The sequence below is a fragment of the Cygnus atratus genome, chromosome 11 (assembly GCF_013377495.2).
Source record: "Cygnus atratus isolate AKBS03 ecotype Queensland, Australia chromosome 11, CAtr_DNAZoo_HiC_assembly, whole genome shotgun sequence".
Taxonomy (NCBI): domain Eukaryota; kingdom Metazoa; phylum Chordata; class Aves; order Anseriformes; family Anatidae; genus Cygnus; species Cygnus atratus.
In genome coordinates this window covers 18,664,401-18,685,156 of record NC_066372.1, presented here as the reverse complement: position 1 = coordinate 18,685,156, position 20,756 = coordinate 18,664,401, and the positions used below count along the sequence as shown (strand labels likewise).

Genomic DNA, 20,756 nt, shown 5'->3' with positions numbered 1-20,756 from the left:
CCAGCAACCACTGGAGACGAGTCTGGTCCTCAGATCAAAGAGACATGATGATGACTACCAGACACCTTTTCCCACCCTCATTCCGGCCCTCGCTCAGCTGGGTCCCGTTATCTGGGAATTGATGCTTAGATCCTGAAAGCTGGCCTCCATCCTCTCTTTTAACAGCTAAAAACCTGTTCTCTCCAACTCTTGCTATTTCTGGCCTTTTTTTGTGGGCCGGATAAGAACAGTTCTCTTCCACTCTCCTCAACAAAAGGTCTTTCTAACTGATCCCACACATGTTCCTGAGGCCGACAGAAAATGGTTTTCTAAAGATTTATCTTAAACCTCAGCCATGAGTCACGCTGGGAAGTGTATGCTCACTGGGATGCTGGAGGACCAGCACTGATGAAGGCACCCTGGGCTCACCCACACAAGGCTTTCACAACACTCCTCGCACTCCTCCAGCACTGCTCCATGCAGATGGATGACGGGGAGTGAAGGAGACTGTCTGCAGTGGGCACGGGAAGGAGGAGGCAGGAAATTGGGCAGAATGCTGGCTGGGAGAAAATGCAGGAGAAAGGAAGGTAAAGAAGGGGAATGTGCAGGATGCGGGGTAGGTGAAAGAAAGCCTCCTTGAGAAAGGATGAATGAAATCATGGTATCGTGCTCTGTGGTGATGGGAAAAGACCTCTGAGGAGACTGAACCACAAAGCTTTCTCTCTCACACCGTGCTTCTGTGTGCCTCGAACTGGGTCCCTGGTACTTCTAACCAGAGCCAGATGAAAGAGCCAGCTGGGGTGCCTGGTGCAGCGCCTGCCTTTGCAGAACAGAGTGTGGGAGGTCTCCTGACGGCTTTGCCAGGCAGCAGATGCAAAGCGCGATGGGACATAGCAGCACCCTTCTTTACTTGCCAGCTGCCACCTGCTCATGCCCCAGGCATTGGCAATTTCACACTGTTTGGAGCTGGTTGGTGCCAGCCGGTTGCATCCATGCTCCCTCTGTGCTGTGCACTCCCCTGGCTGACAGACCCGCTTTTTTCCCAGCCAGAGAAGCCTCCTCGCCCTCGGGGCATTCTCCATCAGAAGAAGGGAGGGAGCTGTGTCAGACTCCAAGGCCTGACACGGATCTGCCAGACAGCACAGCCCCTCTGTTACCACATGCAGAGAACTCAAACGGCACAGGTTTGGACTGCCAGGGGCTCAGGAGCCTGACTCACTGCTTGCACTGTGAACACTGCCACGCTCAGGTAGCGAGAAGTTCCCATGCAGCCTCCCCTGCCAAACCCTGCAGCACCCACCACGTAACAGTCATGCTTGGTAAAGTAAGCTTTGCAGCATTAATTACTCAATCTGCTTGTTCTCTCCCTGTGACTAATTAATAAGCTGTATCTCCATTTAACCAGTGAGGAAGCTGAGCAGAGCAGGAGCACTGAAACAGGTGTACCAAGGTCATGACTTTGGAGCTTCCAGCTCTCAGACCCACGATCAGACCCCTGAGCTGCACTGAACTTCTCTCTGATTATACTACATTATCCCAATCAAAAATAGATGAAATGCCACGCTGACGAGTCTTCAAATCAGTTCCGTTGCCAAGGAGATCAAGGATTACAAAATTGTTCAAAGTGACATAAAATAGAGTGACTGAGCTTCATAAAGGCACAGATACTTACTGCAGGTGCTTGAATGTGATATCTGGAAAGCCAGTCGCTCTGGATCCAGAGGGAGACCGACAGAGAGCCAGGACATATGCCCTCAGAGTTGCTATCCTCTCAACACGGAACTTAGTTTCAATTAAATCAAGGTGTGTTCCTACCACTAACACCGCTGAATTTGGAGCTTTGGCCTGTAAGAGAAAACAGTGACAATGATCTCATCTACATTATGCCATGGTACATTCAGTAAGGACATGTGAAAAGTATAATATCTAATGGGGAGTCAAACACATGAATAAAATGCGTAATATACAAATAAAATGAAGGCAACCTGTCTCGGCAGCTTGACAATAGTAAAAAGTGGTCCGGGTGTTACAGAAGTTCTCCTACAGAACATGGCTCAATAACCCGAAGCTACTGCAGAGCAGGAAACTGTCAGTTAGGGTTTATTACATAAGGGCTCAACATAAAGAGTCATCATGTCGTATTAAGTTGCTACAAGTCAGCTAAATGAAGGAAACCGTTTCCACACAGACAAAGGAGAAGAAGATAGCTTAACCCGTACCTAGAACGTCTAACTCTGATAGCCCAAAAAAGGCTACTGACATTCCAGAATGGGTATCTGGGGAAGTTATACACACATTTGCTCTGGAGGTTTATGGAGAGGTGAGATAAACTGCTAGAAATGTCTAAGTCTACTTAATCCTGAATCAGTGCAAAGGAATGGATTAGATGATCTTGTGGTTTCTTCCAACCCTTCCGTGATTTTATTACAGGGTTGGAAAGTATCCAGATTTCAGGTAACATACTGCCAATTACAATGGGATTGCACAGGCTTAAGCAGGGATCAGCCACTGGATCAAAATGACTTTGAGCACAGAAGAAAACTCAGATGCAGAATCATATGCTGATTTGCAGACAATCAATGTCTCCCTTACAGCGTTCACTGAAAACTCAAATCTGAATGGCACCAAACTTGATCTCATGCAAACACAGGAGGGATGGCTGTACTGAGGCAGACCAAAGGGCCCACCTGGCCCGGTATTCTGTTTGGAGGCACAGACAGAATCTGTGTCTATACTTTAATGAAAAGTATAGGCACAAGGTAAGCATACAGAGACCTTCCCTGGTATGTTCTCCCAGGATCCAGTAGGCTGGAGGAAACCAAATTCCTGAGCATGAGATGGTATCTCTGAATTAAGAGCATCTGATGGATTTTTCTTCCACCAATCTGTTTTTTCAACCTCTGATACCCACAGCACACAGTAATCCCAACAGACCGTGCAGCTTTGTTATCCGTTGTGTTTAGGGCACTTTCTATTTTTTGTTTCAAAGCTACCATCTCATTTGCTCATTTGATCTCTCCTAGTTCTACTGTAAAAGATAATGAACAAATACTCCCTTGGGGTTTTCACCTTATCTTCTCACGACCTAGTCTACTAAAGCCCTCCTCATTTACCTCTTTCTCAAGCTGCAGAGGCCTAATCTGTTTAATCGGTCTGCATTCAGAAACTTTTCCATACTTATAACCATCACGCTCACCTTTCTCAATATCTTTTCTGATGCTACTATGTGCTTGTTGGAGTGTATGAAGGACACAAGCACATCATACGTTTTTGAAATACCATAATTATGTTTTCTGCTTTGTTATCTAGATTGGTTTCTGATTGCTGTTGAACATTAAGCTAATATGGTTGCAATGTCAAGATATTTCTTTGAGAGGCATTAGCTTAGAGCCCATTTCTGTGTGCATAATGTTAAGGCAGATATCAAGTAATGAACATTGAACAAAAAAACAATCAACACCAATTAACTCCCTGCAGCTCTGAGTCTCAGCTGAGAGCTGTCCGGGAGATATATACCAGTTTATCTGAATCTAGAGTGTTAAAAGCATAACCTCAAGACCAATCTGTGTCTAATCCACACAAAAAAAAGAAGGTGCTTCAAAACTCCTTCAGAGCGTAGTGTGGTCAAACACTAATTCCAAAATAAGTACGTACTTAGCAAAGGTTTATAAATCAGCTTTTGTTTCATTCTCTGATGTGTGTGAGGGAGAACAAAGGAAATGATAAATTTAAACCATTAAATGCTGCGATAATGCCAACAGAGCAATGGAAAATTAATTCCAAAAGCTATGCAAAATTCATAGTTTGTGGAGTTTTTAAGAGGAGACTAAAAAGACTCTGTAATACCACATATCTATGTGCTGAGCTACTACTTGATAAACAGATACCCCGGAGTCCACCAGTGACTTCTTACCTCAATGTTCAGCAACCAGAACTGTAAGTTTGCCACAGCCTCTTCCCCCAGTGCCAAGTTCCATACAACTATGTACAATGCTTTGTCTGTGAAGAAACACTGATTGACTGTAGACATGCTTGCTGGGCCTCCGATATCCCAGACATTGAACTCCACTGAATCAACCTACTTAGACAAAGAGAAGTGTTCAAATCAAACGGTTGCAGTAAATCACAGGGAGATAATAGCTGAAGCATAAACCTACGCCTGCATAATGTATGACACAAGAAGGGTTTCAATGTCCTAATTGTGCCTCCAGGAAAGAAAAATCAACAAGCAATTGTTAAGCAAGGCTACTACTTCCCCACAGGAAATCAAGACTAATTACTTGCTGCTAAAATGATAGAGGTGCCCTTGATGCTGGTAAATCTCCAGTTAATGCTGTGGATTCTCCAGTACAAACAAGGGTCTCATTCTGAGCCCTGTATTTCACTGCATCTTGAATAGAAACTGCTTCATCCTTGTCTGTGCCACACTTAACAGGACTGCCGAAACTAGTTATCTGCCACTGCGAGGGGGAGCAGGAAGCCTCCTGCTGAAATCATTTCCACAGAGCTCAGCCCCAAGTGAGGCACACCAAATATAGGTGCCTGGGAGGTGGGAAGCTTCTCAAGCCTTTCACAAACATTTCCTGCCTGTCGCTCGGAGGCTGCTGACGTGTGCATGCCACAGCAGAGATGGGCACGAATTACAACTCGCTGTAATTCAGACTTGCTGACTTTCAGGGGAATGTGTGAATGGAAGTCTCTCCAGCTCAGGTTCTCCTCTGAGTAGCTCAGCACCCATTCCTCAGTGCAGGCCCACAACAGCACTACGAGGGAGGATAGCGCTCTGCTTAAATGGTATTTGAGCTTCCAGCTGCAGTAGGAAGTACCTACATACCTTGGAGGCTCTGTCTCTAAATTATTTTACCCTGGGGAAGCAAGAAGCTTGTGGATCAGCAGGAAACCCTTCTCCAGCCACCATCCTCATCACGTAACTCCAACTGGGCCCTGTTTACTGGTCCAACTCCAAGTATTGCCTGATCCCACATGACAAGTTACTCCATGAGATTTCAGAGAGGAGTCTAAGTATCTTGGTATGGCTCTGATCTAGCACAGTCCCAGTCTGAAGTCTCCCAGGAACAGCTGGAAGAATTTCCATATTGTTTAAACCAAACCCTAACTAGCACCAGGGCTGCCTTGTGCATCCAAATGACCTTCAGCTGTGGGTGCTTGGATGGAGAGAGAGATTCAGAGGTAGGGACAAAAGCCTGTTCAGCAACTTGGATCCTACTCCAGGTCTTTGACACTGTCTAGGTTTTTGTTTCATTTAATTGCTCTTCAACACAAAATGCACAGCTCTCTTCTCCCATCAGTCTTCTCTTTAAAGAGTTGGGCTGCGCTTGCTCTTTTCTTTCTGTCTCTGGCATGGCACTCTTTGCTGTAGAATAGCTGAACTCAGCAGGCTCTTCCAGCCCTTCCAAAACAGCCTGGTGGCCATGGCTCTCATCTGAGAAGTGAGAGCAATGCGTTTACACACCCTCAGTTCTGACAGGAGCTCAGGATCGGTTCTGCATACTCTAATCCTTCTGGTACTATGCAAGCAGTGAACAGAGACACCTACAAATCTCTCAAATACTTGAATAAATTCAGCGCTGTCTAAATCAGTTCAGTGTGGGTTGACATAATCCCTGGATGAGCCACATGAGATTCAGAGTTTAAGGTATGCCTTAGATATCCCTAGATCACAACCAGAAGTCAGGCATCCTACCTTTCCCACACCTTTTACATTTAGAACAGTTCTGACATCAAGGGAGTGCAGCTTTAGGTATGATGTCCCATTTTGTGGCCCCAAATGAAAGGACAATCCGCTTGAGAGAAGCCAACTTAAAATATTCTCTCAAAATCAGTGACCAAAAACCACCCGAGCTGGGACAGCCAGACTTCAGGCAGTCTACAAATAGCTCTCACCATTTAGGACAAAAAGTCAAGGTTGAGTTCTCAGAAAAACAGATCTGTCCTCTAATATCAACTGGAAATGAAACAGAGGAATTGTGACAGCTCTAAACAGGTCACGTGTGAGATCTGGTTCACAGGTAAGGGGAAACTGCTTGTTGTAAAAGGACAGGCAATTGCAGACCCCAAGGGTCACTACGAGGCTCAAGCATCTCACAGGGACTAAAGATCTTCAATTGTTTTTCACCTTTGCCTTGTGTCCCACTGGCTTGGGTAGTTCCCATTTCGTTGTACGTATGGTGGCATCGCTGTGCATCATCTGAGGGACTTTTCCTGTCTGTAGGATCTCAATCAGTGTTGACTTTCCCTGTCGCGGAGGACCGATGACGATCATCTTCATTAGCTTACACTTTTCTGCTTTGCGCAGCTGGGCTCGTAAGTACGCCAGCACTGTTTTAGGGCCTACGGCGGGGAAGCAAACAGGCTTTATCTGTGGTTAGCAGTTACAAATGTACATATGTACAGCAGAACTGCACAAAACCTACTGCTGCAGACACATCAGCTGAATTAATATTTTCCCTGGAGTTTCGCTGTGGGCTGAGACAACCCAGAGAATAAACAAAGAAACCTCTAGTGGACAAACCTGAGACAGAGACCGCAGAAAAAGGTCACTGCTTTGAGACTCTACAATGGAGCACTGTAAGGAGAAACAAATGCTGTGGCTCGTATGCTTCAGAAGCTCAAAGGAAACATAAAATACTAATTTAGTATTGGAAAATACTCAGTTTTTCCTTCTACTTTTATGTTTCTACTTAAAATTAGATTTAGGCTTCAACAGTGTGCTGGAGAAGGAATAATTCCTAATAACTTTATTCCCACAGGATTTTCTTATTAAAACACACAAAAAAGAAGACAGTATTGTAATTGATCCAAAAACCTAGCAGCTTACAATAAAGTTACTGCAATGTGACTGTGACTGCTGATCCTAAGCACTTCAGTCTTTAGAAAGAGTGTCTAAATACCCTAAACTATACACATTCAGAGAGCAAGCCACAGAATGTATCCAGCATGCATACAAATGCAATACTTCATTTGCACGAAGTCGTTATTGTAACATGTGATCTACCTTAAACTGATCCTATAGGCAGAGGTTAGCACTGACTATCAAACTTGCAGATATGTGTAGGAGGTTTAACCTATGCAATTTCTGTTGTTAATAGCAACAAGGACTTGGGTGCACACTGTCTTTTCCTGTTTGGGACCATTAAAAGGATGCGATTTTCATTAAATGTTCATTCAGTTTAATAAAGCACACACAGGGTCAGACTTACCCTCTTTTATGATCTCTGCAGGAACATTACTGATACTTAGTTCTTCGATATCCAGCTGCCAGAGATTAGCCAGCTGTCCAAGTTCTGGAGGAAGCTCTCGGATACCAGGGTTACTGTACAAAAACAAATAAATCTACCAACAACCAGGCTTTGTGTGTAAGTAGCTGCTCTCACAGACTCTCAGATTACACTATTCTCTCCTTGTAGAAATCTTCCATTACCATTTTAATAAGACTACTCAGCACTTTAAGAGTAATTTTCATCCTAAAAGTGATGTATAACTTCAGTTTATCCTCTGGGGCAGACAAGTGTAATCATCTTTACTGGACAGTTGAGGAAATATAAGCAAAAATGATGAGTTATTGACTCAAACACTAATAGAAGCAGACAGCAGAAAGCCAGCATTAACTAGAGGCACACTAGATTCCCAGGCCTGTGTTCAAAGCATTAGATCATCTTCCCTAATTTAAAAGGTTGGCTTCCTCCTTATCTAAAGCAAATGATGGGCACCGTTCGAACAAGGGGCTGACTATTTCCAGCTTTTTGACTTCAAAAGCACTGGACATCTGGGGTGGGGCTCCGCAGAAGACTGGTCACTAAAACAACATGGAAATAATACTGCATAGCTTTTCCAGAACATGGACTTACTTTCCTAAATAAAGTTCTGTTAAACCTTTTAGAAGGCAAACGGACTGCGGGACAGATTCCAGCTGATTGTCATTCAGATAAAGGACTTCCAGAGAATCACTCAGAAATGCTGGAAACTCCAAAAAAGGACCTGAAACAAGACAGGAAACAAATTGCACCTTTAAAACATAACAGGCACCAAGGCTCTGTACCAAGAACCTTCACCTTAACTTTGTAGGCAGGACATGAGGTCATGTTCCTTGGCAGGAACCACCACAAAGCAACAGCAGAAAAGCAAACAGCCTTCAAGAGGGACCAAACATCAATGCTCACATCTCAAATTTTTAAAGCCATGGTGATGCGCATGTTTGAAGGTGACAGTCTCCAGGACCTTTGAGGTGCCAAGGGAGGAACTCCAGGCCTGCCAAGATAACTACACTTCAGAGCATGAGTGGCATTTAGTTTCTCGTTGTTGAATAACTGCTAACACCTTGCCAACTGCCCCTATTCCAGCCTGACAGCTCGCAGTGAAAGGGCATACCAAAGGCACATGTGTTTCTCAACATGTTTTTTCCATGTTGTGCAAGTAAAGCCCCAAACTGGGCAGAATTTACCTTCGGGCCCCCATGTTGCATCCTGGAGCAATATATGGTGAATCAAGTCAGTAACATCAGAGAAGAAAACCCAAACTGCAGTTGACATACCGCTACCCTATGTCACCTCTAACACACAGCCTGCATTTGCCCCTGTTCCGTTTTATACTGCAAGATCTTACGGCACTTCAGCCTTCCTATACGGCTGAGCAGAAACTAGCTTATTTTGGGAGCAACCCAAGCAATAATAGCGACACTGCATGGCTGACTTGCTGTTGCTGGAAAGGATCAGACAAAGGGAAATTCATCTGGTTCCAAAGAGCATCATTTTGCTCCACAAATTACTCCAGGGATGGTGGCATGAAAAGCTGCCATGAATTGTATTGCTGTCTTAAGACTGTCACATATATCTACCAAGAAGCATCGTGAAGTCAAGGCAAATTCGGCCACACAGGGACATGCAGATTTTGAGTCTCTGATTAGGAAAGTACAAACAGCACCATCTGCTGCCTCTGCAGTCTGTAAAAGCAACTCGGAGATGTGATACACATCCTTCCTCAAGGATGGAACAGTTGTACTTCCACCACGATCTTCCTCCCTTACAGAGAAGGCTTGAGGAACTGTAACTAGATTTAGCCAGAAAAGAGAAAGAAAAGAAAATGGAAGAGGTTTTCACCGGAGGAAGTTCCCCAGTTCTAATTTTAACAGCGTTTCAGGCCTGAGCTATGATCAGGAAGATAGAGACCCACTGTCTGCAGGGGTGTTCACATACGTGACAGGACTGTCTGCTGTGGGCAGGGTGTCACAGTCTGCCTTTGAGTTTTCAAATAAAAAATCATCTCTGGGATTATTTTAGGAGAACTGCAGGCTTATTCATGGATTCAATTTACTTCCTTTCTGGCTCATCGCTGGACTTAAACTTTTCATTGTTCCTCTTCAGTGCACACCTAGGCACAGACAGATTTAGCCCCTCTTGGACACGTAGAAGCAAACACCTAAAACAGTAGCAATACTCTCAATTCACTAAGGAGTCCAAAGCGAAAAGGACTGTACAGTATTGGAAGCAAGCTCAAGGTGTTTATGAATTGCAATTATTTATTCATGAGTTATTTATGACTTCTCTGGCTTGAGCTCAAATTTTCTCTTAAAGAACTGTAGAAAAATTAAAACAAATCCCATCTTGAAAATATATTTTTCGATGAGTAAATGCCACTAACACCACGTGCGTGTGCAAGAAGTTATTCTGAGACTTATCAAACAGGTACAGTGAGCATCCATAAATTCTTCTCTTTAAATAATCTAGACTTGTGTAAACACCTTTGTTGGTAAAATCATACGGAAACCTGCCCCCACCTCGCTAGAAGATTTCTGTGAGCCACTGATGTATTCCAACTTCTGTTTTCTCTTGTTGTTCTTTAAATTCTTGGCCACATCCTCTAGTCTCACCAAGCTATACTTGGCACAGGAACAGAGAGAAAAGGATGAGCTGGCTTTGCTCTGTCTCTGTGGCTCTTCAACCATGGCACCAGCCAGGTGGGCTACCCTGTGCCCTGCCACAACCCAAGGCAACCTCAGGCACCGCTGAGTTGCACCAGGGTATTACGTGCCAAGGTTTTGCAAATGTTACGAATGCAGAGTCCATTCTCTTCTGCCTTATGCAGAGGGGTTATGCTGGGTTTGCAGCATGCAGAACTTTCCATTAGGACAGCAATTCCCTTGTAGTGCTGGTTTTAGCTGTGCCCTTTGCACTCTGCCTACTACTTCTGCCCTCCTCTCCCCCTTGGGAAAAGCTGCTGAAGCTGTTCACAGAGGAGGTCCGAGGATACGTCAAGACTCTACAGATTGGCAAGATTCAGACTCCTTCCAATTCTTCCGTGTTCAGGATTTCACTGATATTATAGCATTTCCATTCCAACTTTCCATCTCCTACTTGCAAAACAGCATAGTCCAACCCTTTCTTCTCATTTGGGTGCTCATACATGACTTGCTGCACAGCAGCCTCTACTTCCACAGAGGTATTGGGGCATGACTAGTTTTACCTGGAGATCCAGGTAGACCCTCTGCCTCCCAGATGGACAGACTGCATGTTAGGACAAACACTGCTATGGCTATACATATTCCCTTATTATAACTTGGTGCACTGACCAGTTTTACCTATTCACATTGATGCGAATGCACATTTTTCAGGGGAACTCACTACGAAAGCAATTGCAGGAGGGTCTTTCCCTCCCATGAGCAGCTGAGGACTGCTCTGCTGTGCGTCACAAAAATGCCAGCTCTATTCCACTCCATGATTCTCAAAGACTGCTTTAGAGCAAGTAATTCTGCAGGCAGTTCAGAATGAGAAAGCTCTCAAAGTGATTTAAAATAAAGCAAACAAACAAAAAGAAATGCAGATGAATCTCACAGTGAGCAGGAAGCTGTAAAAAATATATTCAAATATTTCTTTGTTCTCTCTGGTATTTCATGTTAAATATGCTAAATCCAGGACATCTCCTGTGCTCTGCTACAAACTTCAGGGGCAAATCACAGAGACAGGGGAAAATATGCTATTTGCAAATTCAACAACAGAAACAATCCTAAGAGTAACTAATTACGGGTTAGTTTCCCTTCAATACACCAGTTAGTGCTCTGGCTAAAAAGAATAATTTTCACCAACAGAATAAAAGTTCCATGAAAGAAACAGGTCTTACCCATTCTTCACCTTCGTATGTTGATGGTAGGAACCAGCTGCACTGCTTCTTTAGAAATATTTTATCTGAACACATTTTCTCTTTATTTAAGTGCAATTGCACTTAAAATTGCAGTTGAATTTATGCTGATCTCCCCCCAGGCAAACTCCACAGATTCCTGCTGCTTCACAGCCCACCTCAGCCCCACTCTCAGCGTTTGCACCGCTGCGCACCTTACCTGCCTCTGGGCCACAACGCACCCTGCTCCTCGTGGTGAAAAAGGGAATCCGCTTTGTTTTAAATCCCTCGTCGTTCCTGTCAGCAAGACAAAATGGCAGCATGTGGAAAAGTGAGCTTAGATGTGGCAGTTGAGAACTGTGCTGGAGCTCTGTGCCCGTGACAGATGCAGAGCAGAGCTGGACCCTACCCAAGGCTGTGGGATGCACAGCACGGTTCTTACGGGTTCCTTTCTGGTTTTGAGGGTATTGAAACCCGCTGTGCAATCACAGAGCTAGACTCCACCAACACTTGTCCAGGCCCAATGGTTTTCTTCTGGCAAATTAACAAAGCTCTGTAAGGCTGTGCTTTCAGCTCCCAGGGCGAGAGCACTTGACCCCCAGCTTTATGGGTGTCAAGGTTAAGTAGCCTGTCAAACAGCAAATTGAACAAGCTTCACGAGGAGCACTGGAGAACCGACCTGTTGCCACTCCCTGCTCTCACCAGAGAATCTCTGACAAGGAGACCCAACAACACAACTAGGGAAACACACCGAGACTGAAAAATGATAATATGACCTTAGCAACTGACACAGCAACTCATAAAGACTCCAGAAAAATTTTTGGACAGGCACCCAGATGGGAGGACAGAAGTATAACACAGTTAAATGCATCTCTGGAGCAGACAATGGACCTTTAAGTCTCTGTGTTAAACATCCCTGTTGTAATTTCTAGATAGAAGAACATCACCTTCTTATTAGATGACCTTGTTAATGTCAGTATTCTCTATGAACTTGCAGCTGCTTACACTTCCATTTAAAAAAACAAAGACTTCTCATATTTTCCAAAACAATACTCCCACACTAACTGCAAACTGCAGCCCAGCCAGGTGGTTTATGGTTAAGATATGCTCCCCACAAACTAGTATTTGTAGTGATGAACCACACATTGGGTTAAAGAAATTCCTACATGTTCTGAAGTTAAACTGCCATTATCAGTAATCTATTTAATAAATGATATAGTCTGCTAAGCATCCAAAGAAGCAGTAACGGATAATTCATCACTGTCACAGACACACAATATACTTGGAGACGTGGTATGCTGATGTCAATGCCTTCATTGCAGGTAATTAATTCACTACTGACACCCTTTGTATTACACGGGGGATCGGTCTTGCTATAATTTCTTCAGCTTTTGTTTTCTCAGACAAAAAAAAAACAACAAAAAAAAAACCAAGACCCACACCACACTTACTTCCCAAGTTGGTTTTTTGAAAGATCCAGTGATTTAAGCTGTTTGCAATTCCACTTATCTTGTGAAGGCAATGTAGCTAACTGATTTCCCAGCAACTTCAGGGACACCAAAGACTAAAAGAAGAGTAGCTTGGAGTTAGAAGACAGAGTATATCAAACACACAGAGACTTTTTAGCATGGCTTTTAAAGAACTGAAACAAGAAGAAAGCACATCTTTTTCATCGGAACATCCTGTCCAGCCTGCCTAGCATGCAAAAAAAATTCATTTCTGTCTACAGCAAGTATATTTTTTGCACAAAGCAATACCACTATTAGTTTTGGGAGATTATTAGTCTACTTGCTGACAGATTCAATTGGAAACAACCCATTTAGGAGGACATTTTACTTTTAGTAAGGAAACCCTTCCAAATGGAAAAGAACAGCATGATCTATGTACACAGTAAGCCACATACAGATGAGAATTCGTTTATGTCTGTGCAAGCTAGTGTCAGAATGGGCTTATACCTGTTGCATATGTATAAGATCAATGTGAAAAATGTGAACTATTTCACGCAAGGAAAGTTTGCACTTGCTTTGTTATTATTTGTTTGTTAAAACTGAAAGGATTTATATCACCTTTCTGTGATTTATAGAATTCACCTAACAGCTTTTTTTCCCCTCACACCAGAGAGAAATTTCAAAAACAAGAATTGAAGCTGATTTATACCATTGACACTGTACAGATAGGACTTGGCTGCAAATACGGTCAATAAGGTTAACCACAGGCCCTCCTTTAACTGAAATGCAAAAGAAAAAACGCATTTCACATTCAGATGTGCAAAGTTTCTGCTCTTCCATCTGTCTTTAAAAATAATGTTGAGCCTTGAATAAGCATTTTCATTTGGCTGACAATCCAATTTTCCACTGGAAAACAATTGTCTATGTAGGATTTCCAAGTAGGTTTATTCTGCAAGTTCCCCCATAAAAAATGAGATAAGCAAATCATCAACTAAATTATCTCATGCCATAAGTAGAGCAGTATTAATGAATTATACCCCATGGAAATCCTGTTTTACCAGCAGAGACTTTGGCTTCAAGTGTGTTAAATGTTTTATGTGCTCCACATAATATAAAAGGTTTATGCCCCTTTTCATCAAGCAAGATTAACAGTGTTTCACAAAGCCAGTCTGTTGGCCTTCCTCCCTTTTCTCAAACGGAAAAAAATAGGAGGTATCCATGTGACAAAAGCAATGGACAGCCAGCAGTCGCTGCAATGGCAATTAGCACGCAAAATGCTCCCTCTAGTGATAGGAGAGGTGCAGCACTGGGCCCTGGTGGGACCTAGGGAAGGTGAAGTGAAATGTAAAACTGCAAATATGCAGAGCGAACCACTAGAGGAAAAGGTTGGAGAACTGTGCAAACTTATAAAACCCTCCCTGCCACTCTTGTCTTGACAGCCAATGCTTTTATCATCATTAGTCTGCCGCTGGCTCAAACCTCCTGTTGGAAGGAAGACACGGTCCTCCCTTGGCGCCTGGTGTCGAGCTCTCTCCAAGTATCAGCATGAGGCTGTTCAATGACAATGCTTCAAACTTCTCTCCCGAAATATCCCTGAACAGGGGGCTGGAGGGAAGGGAGGCTGCACAGTCCAGAATTAGCACAAACTCTGTTCTGTGTGGTCTAGCTGGGACACTTCATTTTCAGTCAACTGTATCCACATTACATGTCTCCTACAAATGCTGACAAAGGCAACGCTCCAGGAGAGCTAAGCGCCTGGTGGGATTATATGCAATGCTTATGTGCTTGCTCCATAGGAGGAAAATTAGTTACTTTCAACTGGCTGTGACTCTTCGCGACTAATTCTGGAGATCCACGGTCCTTGTTTTGCAATTGCCTCTTCTCTCTCATCTCTAACTTCTCCATTTTTGTTGCCTTTCAGGAAGGGAACGAGAGCTTCCAGAACTGAGAGAATGGCAGCAGCAGACAGCCTCCTTCAAATCTGCTGCTGCGGCACGCAAAAAGGGCTCCGGTGTGTTAGATTATACCAGAGGAAAGGGATGAGAGCATCCAGATTACGCTGCCTCAGTCAGCTCGTGATGTGGAAAAGCTGACCAGAGTCTTACCTGAACATGTCCACACAATGCAGATCAGGTCTCTTCAAGAGAAGCTAACTAGTCTCAGAACTAAGACATGGCTTGGAGCACGTCTAGTTCCTTTAGAAAGCAAGGGATAGGAAAGCTGAGAAGGCCTCTGCTTCCCTTATCACCACATTTTTAGTACCTACATCATATTAGTGACTATGAACTGGTGTTAGACTTTAGACCCCTCCTCAAACCAAGCAAAGGTCCGTCATAAACTACACGTCGCACCAGCTGAGGTCAGAGACATGCTTTCAAGTCACAGTGCCTCCCCTGCTTTCAGCTTTTGCCAGGAAGGAGACAGCTCACTACTCCTCAGCACATTATGTGTAGCAACACATTGCTGCCCATTTCTCCCCTTTCCACATCTACTTCTGGGGAGGGCTGGAGTGCAAATGCAACCCTATTCACTGACACGAATTCTATAATCAAGGAGTAGACCAAGCCACAGCTGATCCAGGCACGGACTCTAGGTGCTCACTACACTCTGGCCCTGGCGGGACTGAAAATACCTGTTATTTATTTCTTCTGTGACAGTACATCTGAAGAGATACAGGTAAAAACTGGCATTAGTTACAGCAGCCAAAGTGCTCTATTTTTAAAGACAGATGATCAGTAGGGATTGCACTGAGGTCTTCTCTAATGTCCCGTACTTGGCACGTTCATATCCCTTTGCAGCCTCTGAGCAGCAGGAGCCAAGGAAATGTGCCCTTGAAGCATCATCTGGCATTTAAAATCTACCATGGTAGTTCCCACCCAAGGGGTTTACTTTTAATACATACAGAAAAAAACAAGTTTTGGAGACAATAGTCCATAGGATTCATTCCATTTCAGGAGAAACACCAATTGAAAACAAATGTTTTTCAATTTTCAAAAAGCAAGCACAAATCTGCAGGGATCGTTAGAAACAACCGAGGCAGCAAATGATCCTCAGCACTCCTCTAGGCATGAGCAAGAGGCATATTTGCAGCAGACTGCCGAGTTCCAAACTGGACATGGATATAAACCATCACTTCTGCATCCCTCCCAGAGGCCAACAGTGAAAAACTAACATACTTCTGCAGAAATATTTACCTCTGTTTCTATCTACATGACTCTGAGTTTCACAATCTAGAAGGGAACCTTGGAGGAAACCCCCAAGTTCTGCTTGGTTTCATGTCAAAACTGTGTGAAGCCACAGATTCTGAAGAATTCTGAAGTAAAACTGTGGGTCTCTGCCATCCATGGGGAAGAATTATTTAATTTGCACAAGCCAAAAGATAAGAGATGCCAAGTAGCACTGCTAAGGGCATTCAAATATGCCATTTTCAAATCATAATATCAGCAGAGAACAACTAGTACTTAATCACATAACACCGGTGTGCCAGATTACAAAAACACATATTTATTTGTGAGCACACTTGAGAACATTTGTATTTCAAAGGTTGTAACATGTAGCCATAATGCAGTGGTTGTCTTCTGCATTGTGCTCCCAAAAACCAAAGACATCCAAAGAGTTCTTGAAAGACCTGCATCAAAATCTAGGTATGCCATGACACTGGATGAGGGCCAGAATGTAATCACTCATGGGGTTCATGGGGTGCTCAGAGGCCCTGCACAACGGCTGCGTTCATGACCACAAAACAGCAGGCAGTCTCCTACCTTAGCAGGCAGTCACCACTATGACACTGAGCTCTGAGTAGGTATTAAGAGAAATATGTGCAAGGTGGGAAGAAATGACACTTACTTCAAGCTGGAAGAGTCCCAGTGGAACTTCTTTTAGTGAGTTCTCAGAAAAATCCAGTTCTCTGAGGTGATTTTTCCAGAAAATAGTGAATGCGTCAGGTAGGAATTCCAGTAAGTTTCTAGATGCTTTGCAACATTTCTGGAAAACATAAAAGAAAAAAAAAATCACCCAAAGAGTAGTAATTATCTCTTTAGAAAATTAGGCAGGTCAGATGTCATGCATTTGAGGCATTAACACACTCATTCCAGGCTACTGCTTCAGATATTTTGATCTAGATAAACTATTGCACATGCAGGTACATAGTATTTGCTGAGTAGACACATTCACTTAATTGATGGGCAAATTCTTTGTTGGGCTAAAAGTATTTCAAAAGTTATTTTGAAAATCATCTCCATTTGCTTTTCAATCATAAACAAACACTTTGCCAAAGCATACTGTTCTCCTGCTATCCACAGGGTCTTGTCATTAACTTTTCCTATAATAACAATGAATAAAGTGACAGCAATGTGCAGGTATCGATGCCTCATTTATCCATGGGTTTGGGCAAAGTTAACTTTGAACAAAGGCTGACTGTTCTATAAAAACCTTTTTAGCCTAAGACATCTGACAGCTTTGTAAGCATCACAGCATAGATTTTGCACTGTTTCAACAGCTTTTACAGCCTGTGACTCTGACAGAGCAGTTTGACTTACCAAGGGGCAGGCCCAGGGATCTGGAAACACTTTCAGCTGATTTCTGGAAACATTCAGTATGTTTAGGGACTTGAAGCAGTATAGAAAAACCGTTGGAAGTTCCACCAACCTGTTGTCAGAGACGTCAAACTCCTGCAGCTTCCTTAAGCCAATCCAATTAGTTGCTGGAAAACACAAAGCATTGCAGGCTTGGTGTAAGCATGAGAGCAGTCTCATCCAGCCAGATGATGAATACTCGCTAGATAAGAGCCAAAGGATATCATGAGGGATAAAAAATAAACAGGCATTTCATGTTCTTTGGACAAAGACTTGAGAGATGCTAAGCATCTGTAGCTAATACTGGCTTTAAGTCATTATTATAACAGTTTGGGGTTCTCTACAAATCAGGCCTTGAAATGTAAGCATAACAAGGGACTGCACGTACTGTTTTCCTCGTCAAATAACTTCTCCATATGGTTTTTGGCAGCGATGAGTTTTTTAAGGTTTTTAAGATGTAGGAATCCAGAAGGGAGAGTAGAGAGCCTGTTGCTGGATACATCGACCTCGAGCAACCTGTGAATACAGAAGATATTTAGTCAGGCATCAATAAAATGCTAGCAAAAACTCCTGTTGCCATAGACATCCAGCACACACACCTTGTACATATAATTTCATCAGATGACTGTACGCTGGGTAACTCTGTCAGCTGATTGTCAGCCAGGCTGAGCTTCCTGAGGTTTATCAGGCCCCATGGGATCACGGATGGAAGGGAGACCAGGCAGTTGGCAGACAAATCAAGCTCCGTTATCTGACAGGAAATATCAATCAGCCAGTCCAGATCCACCCAGGGCAGTTTGAGGTTTGACCAGTTCACACACAAAGCCTGCATATTTCAAAAAAAAAGAAAACCGCATTAGTAAAAGCCCTCTTGCTTGACTGTTCTCGGCCCGTTGCACCGCTGGGAATCTGGCAGATCAGAGCCCAGGCATAAACATTTTGCTTGCTTTCCAATCTGCTTCTAGGAATTAAACTGACTCAGAGATGAAATCATGCCTGGATATCAGCAGCCCGCACTATATAGCTGCTCCATGACTTCACTCCCAAGACCACGACCAAGTGCAGGCAGAGGACCAGGCCTTCTCTGCCTGTCCAACACTAGCTCCGGCCTGCCCCGCAGAGGGTGAGCTGCCCTTGCCTGAAACCACCCCTCTCAGGTCCAGGGGAAGCCCTGTGGAGCAGCCAGCATCTGAAAAGCTTGTGGGTCTCTGTCAAGAGGGCATGGATAGGGCTGTGAGCACGATGATGACTTCTCATGAGGACGCCTGTTGCTGGAATAATTAATATATACCCGGGCACCACTCCTCCATCGTGAACCTTCCAGCAACAGCAGCCCAGCACTGTTCTGGGAAGGTTTAGGTTTAGGTTTAGATGTTGAAAAGCAACGTCTGGGACAGGCAAGGGAAGGCAAACACCCTCTTGTAAAGCATTTTTCAACACTACAAGTTTGTTCAATATAAAGTATCTTCCTGAATTATTATCCGAGAGAGATGATTTTGGCAGTCGCTTCTTTTCTAGATAATGTTTTGCTCCTTTTGACAGTTATATGAGGAAGTCATTTTATCCCCTTTGGGAAAAAAAAAATAATAATAAAAAAAAATAAAACAGAAGCTGTGGATGGCAAAACTACTTATTTCAGGTTCCGGCTCAGACAGAAGAAAACATGAACACATAATGGCCATCAATGCAAGGAAACAACCTGAGGCTTCATTTTCAAAATCTCTTCATTGCCTTCCAACAAGATCTACAATGCAAAATACTCATTTTAAATCTTCTAGTCCCAAAATGTTTTCATAAACTCAGTGGTTTTGACGCAACTCAGTCCTAAAACAGCCTCAATGAAGTGATCATTAATTCACCACCAGGAGGCAGCAAGGACCTGACAGCAAGTTTAATTTGCTTTTCAATTTCGAGTATTTAGCTTTTAAGATTTTTAACTCCAAATTTAAAATTAAAAGGAATAAATTTGGGGAAGGGAGAAGAAAAGGGAAACAAAGGTCTAACTCAAATGCTTATTTGAGACTCAGAACTCCAAGTAATGGAGACTGCATAGGTAAATATGTAGGAGGATGGAATAAGTTGCACTTTTTAGAAATTAATAATAATCATATTTAGTGTTGACATAGAGCTTTTCAAATGTTCACTAGTGAATCCTCAGGACAGCCCAATAAATATGAACGGAAATACTATGTCCATGGTATCACTGGGGAAACCAAGGCAGAGAGAACAAGCTGTCTAAAGCCACATTCACCGTCATGCCACAAGGCATCCCATAGAAAACACACCAAGCTAACTGCAACAGGAAACCAAATTACGCAGAGTTACAGAGTTACACTGAACCAAACAAATTCTGCTTTATTGTTAGCTTTTCCAAGCCTGAATATTTAACAGCTTTCCACTTACAAAATCTTGTTTTAAACTCTGTATGCAATTTTCTCTCAGCTGTAACAGCCCAGGAGCAAGCATGTTTACTTCACTGGACAGCAATCAGTTGTGATTTACGGTGTAAAGTCATTCCTAGCTACCCAGTGCTAGGATGTGGCACTGATGCTAACAGACTAGAAGATTTTTCTGGCATGAGGAAACCTCACCAGGGAAGAGCACGTTTGTTCTGATACACTTGACTGTTTTTTCCTAGTGCTTTGAATTACCCCAAGAACTCAAAATAGCAGCCAGACACCTTAACGCAGTTAATGCAGAAAGCCACTTCTACACTACAAAGCCCTCAAGTGGCACTGATGCCTGTCCAGCCACTTCTGAGCATGTTCAGAGCACCTCTAACATTATTATTCTGTATTTTAGAGAGAATTTTCAGCTGGTTTAGCTCCCAGCTGAGGTCTCCAAAACCAGACTTATAATGGTACTGATGCAAGTGCGGGGAGGAGCACATGGCTGGGGAGAGGAGGAGAGCAGCATCACTGTAGTTCCATCCTACATCAGTTAATCAGTTAAAATTGTCCCTAACAGAAATATAGCTTAATCAGCAAGGAAATTCTATTACTGATGCAGTTTATACCATATTGCAGTTTGTAGTGATACCAGCAAAAGGCTTATGTCAAGACAATTACATCTCCACCATGACTTCTGCTGGTACAGAAACAAAACCATCACAGTCCTACCTAACAACGCTGGGTAAAATCACATGCTCTGCATTTGCAAAATCATGTACCACAAACCTCCCACTCTCAGGAAGAGTTCAGAAAGGGCCCAATACCCTACTAAATGTGTGCCGTATAGATTTTTAATAGGTTTTTCTTGGGGTAGGATTTTTTAATAGCCCTCTTCAGGCTAGAAGAGAAAGGTGTAAAGCTATGGTAATCAGAATACAAGCATAGTTTGCCTAGGCATGTGAGAAATGTTTTAACAGGGAATTAGCCATTTTAACAACCCCAGCTGGCAGTGCATATTCCATCCTGTTCCTTTCTATCCAAGAATGCAGACTTTTTCTGTCAAAAGCTATGGTGAGATTCAGCCAAAAATGGGTGTGGGGGTTAAACCACAATAAGTAGGGGAAAATCCAAGCTTTTAGGCAGCAGTTCCAGACATCTCCATGGTCCAAAAATAACTGCTGCCAAGTAAGGGTCTTCCCATTTACCCATATCATCGTCAAGACACTGGGTCTGGA

The 20,756-nt window shown here is 43.3% G+C and overlaps 1 protein-coding gene across 2 annotated transcripts in view; it reads right to left on the bottom strand.

Annotated features, from left to right (window-relative positions):
- LRRK1 (leucine rich repeat kinase 1) overlaps window positions 1-20,756 on the bottom strand; it is a 76,712-nt gene that overhangs the window by 27,252 nt on the left and 28,704 nt on the right. For both annotated transcript variants that reach the window (XM_035554780.2, XM_035554781.2), the window contains exons 7-17: window positions 17,731-17,957; window positions 17,520-17,647; window positions 17,096-17,259; window positions 16,404-16,541; window positions 12,561-12,673; window positions 11,330-11,406; window positions 7,848-7,977; window positions 7,200-7,312; window positions 6,116-6,330; window positions 3,893-4,057; window positions 1,652-1,824 (exon numbers count right to left, since the gene is read on the bottom strand). In XM_035554780.2, coding sequence (XP_035410673.1) covers window positions 1,652-1,824; window positions 3,893-4,057; window positions 6,116-6,330; window positions 7,200-7,312; window positions 7,848-7,977; window positions 11,330-11,406; window positions 12,561-12,673; window positions 16,404-16,541; window positions 17,096-17,259; window positions 17,520-17,647; window positions 17,731-17,957 — 1,643 coding nt within the window. The remainder of the gene's footprint in view (window positions 1-1,651; window positions 1,825-3,892; window positions 4,058-6,115; window positions 6,331-7,199; window positions 7,313-7,847; window positions 7,978-11,329; window positions 11,407-12,560; window positions 12,674-16,403; window positions 16,542-17,095; window positions 17,260-17,519; window positions 17,648-17,730; window positions 17,958-20,756) is intronic.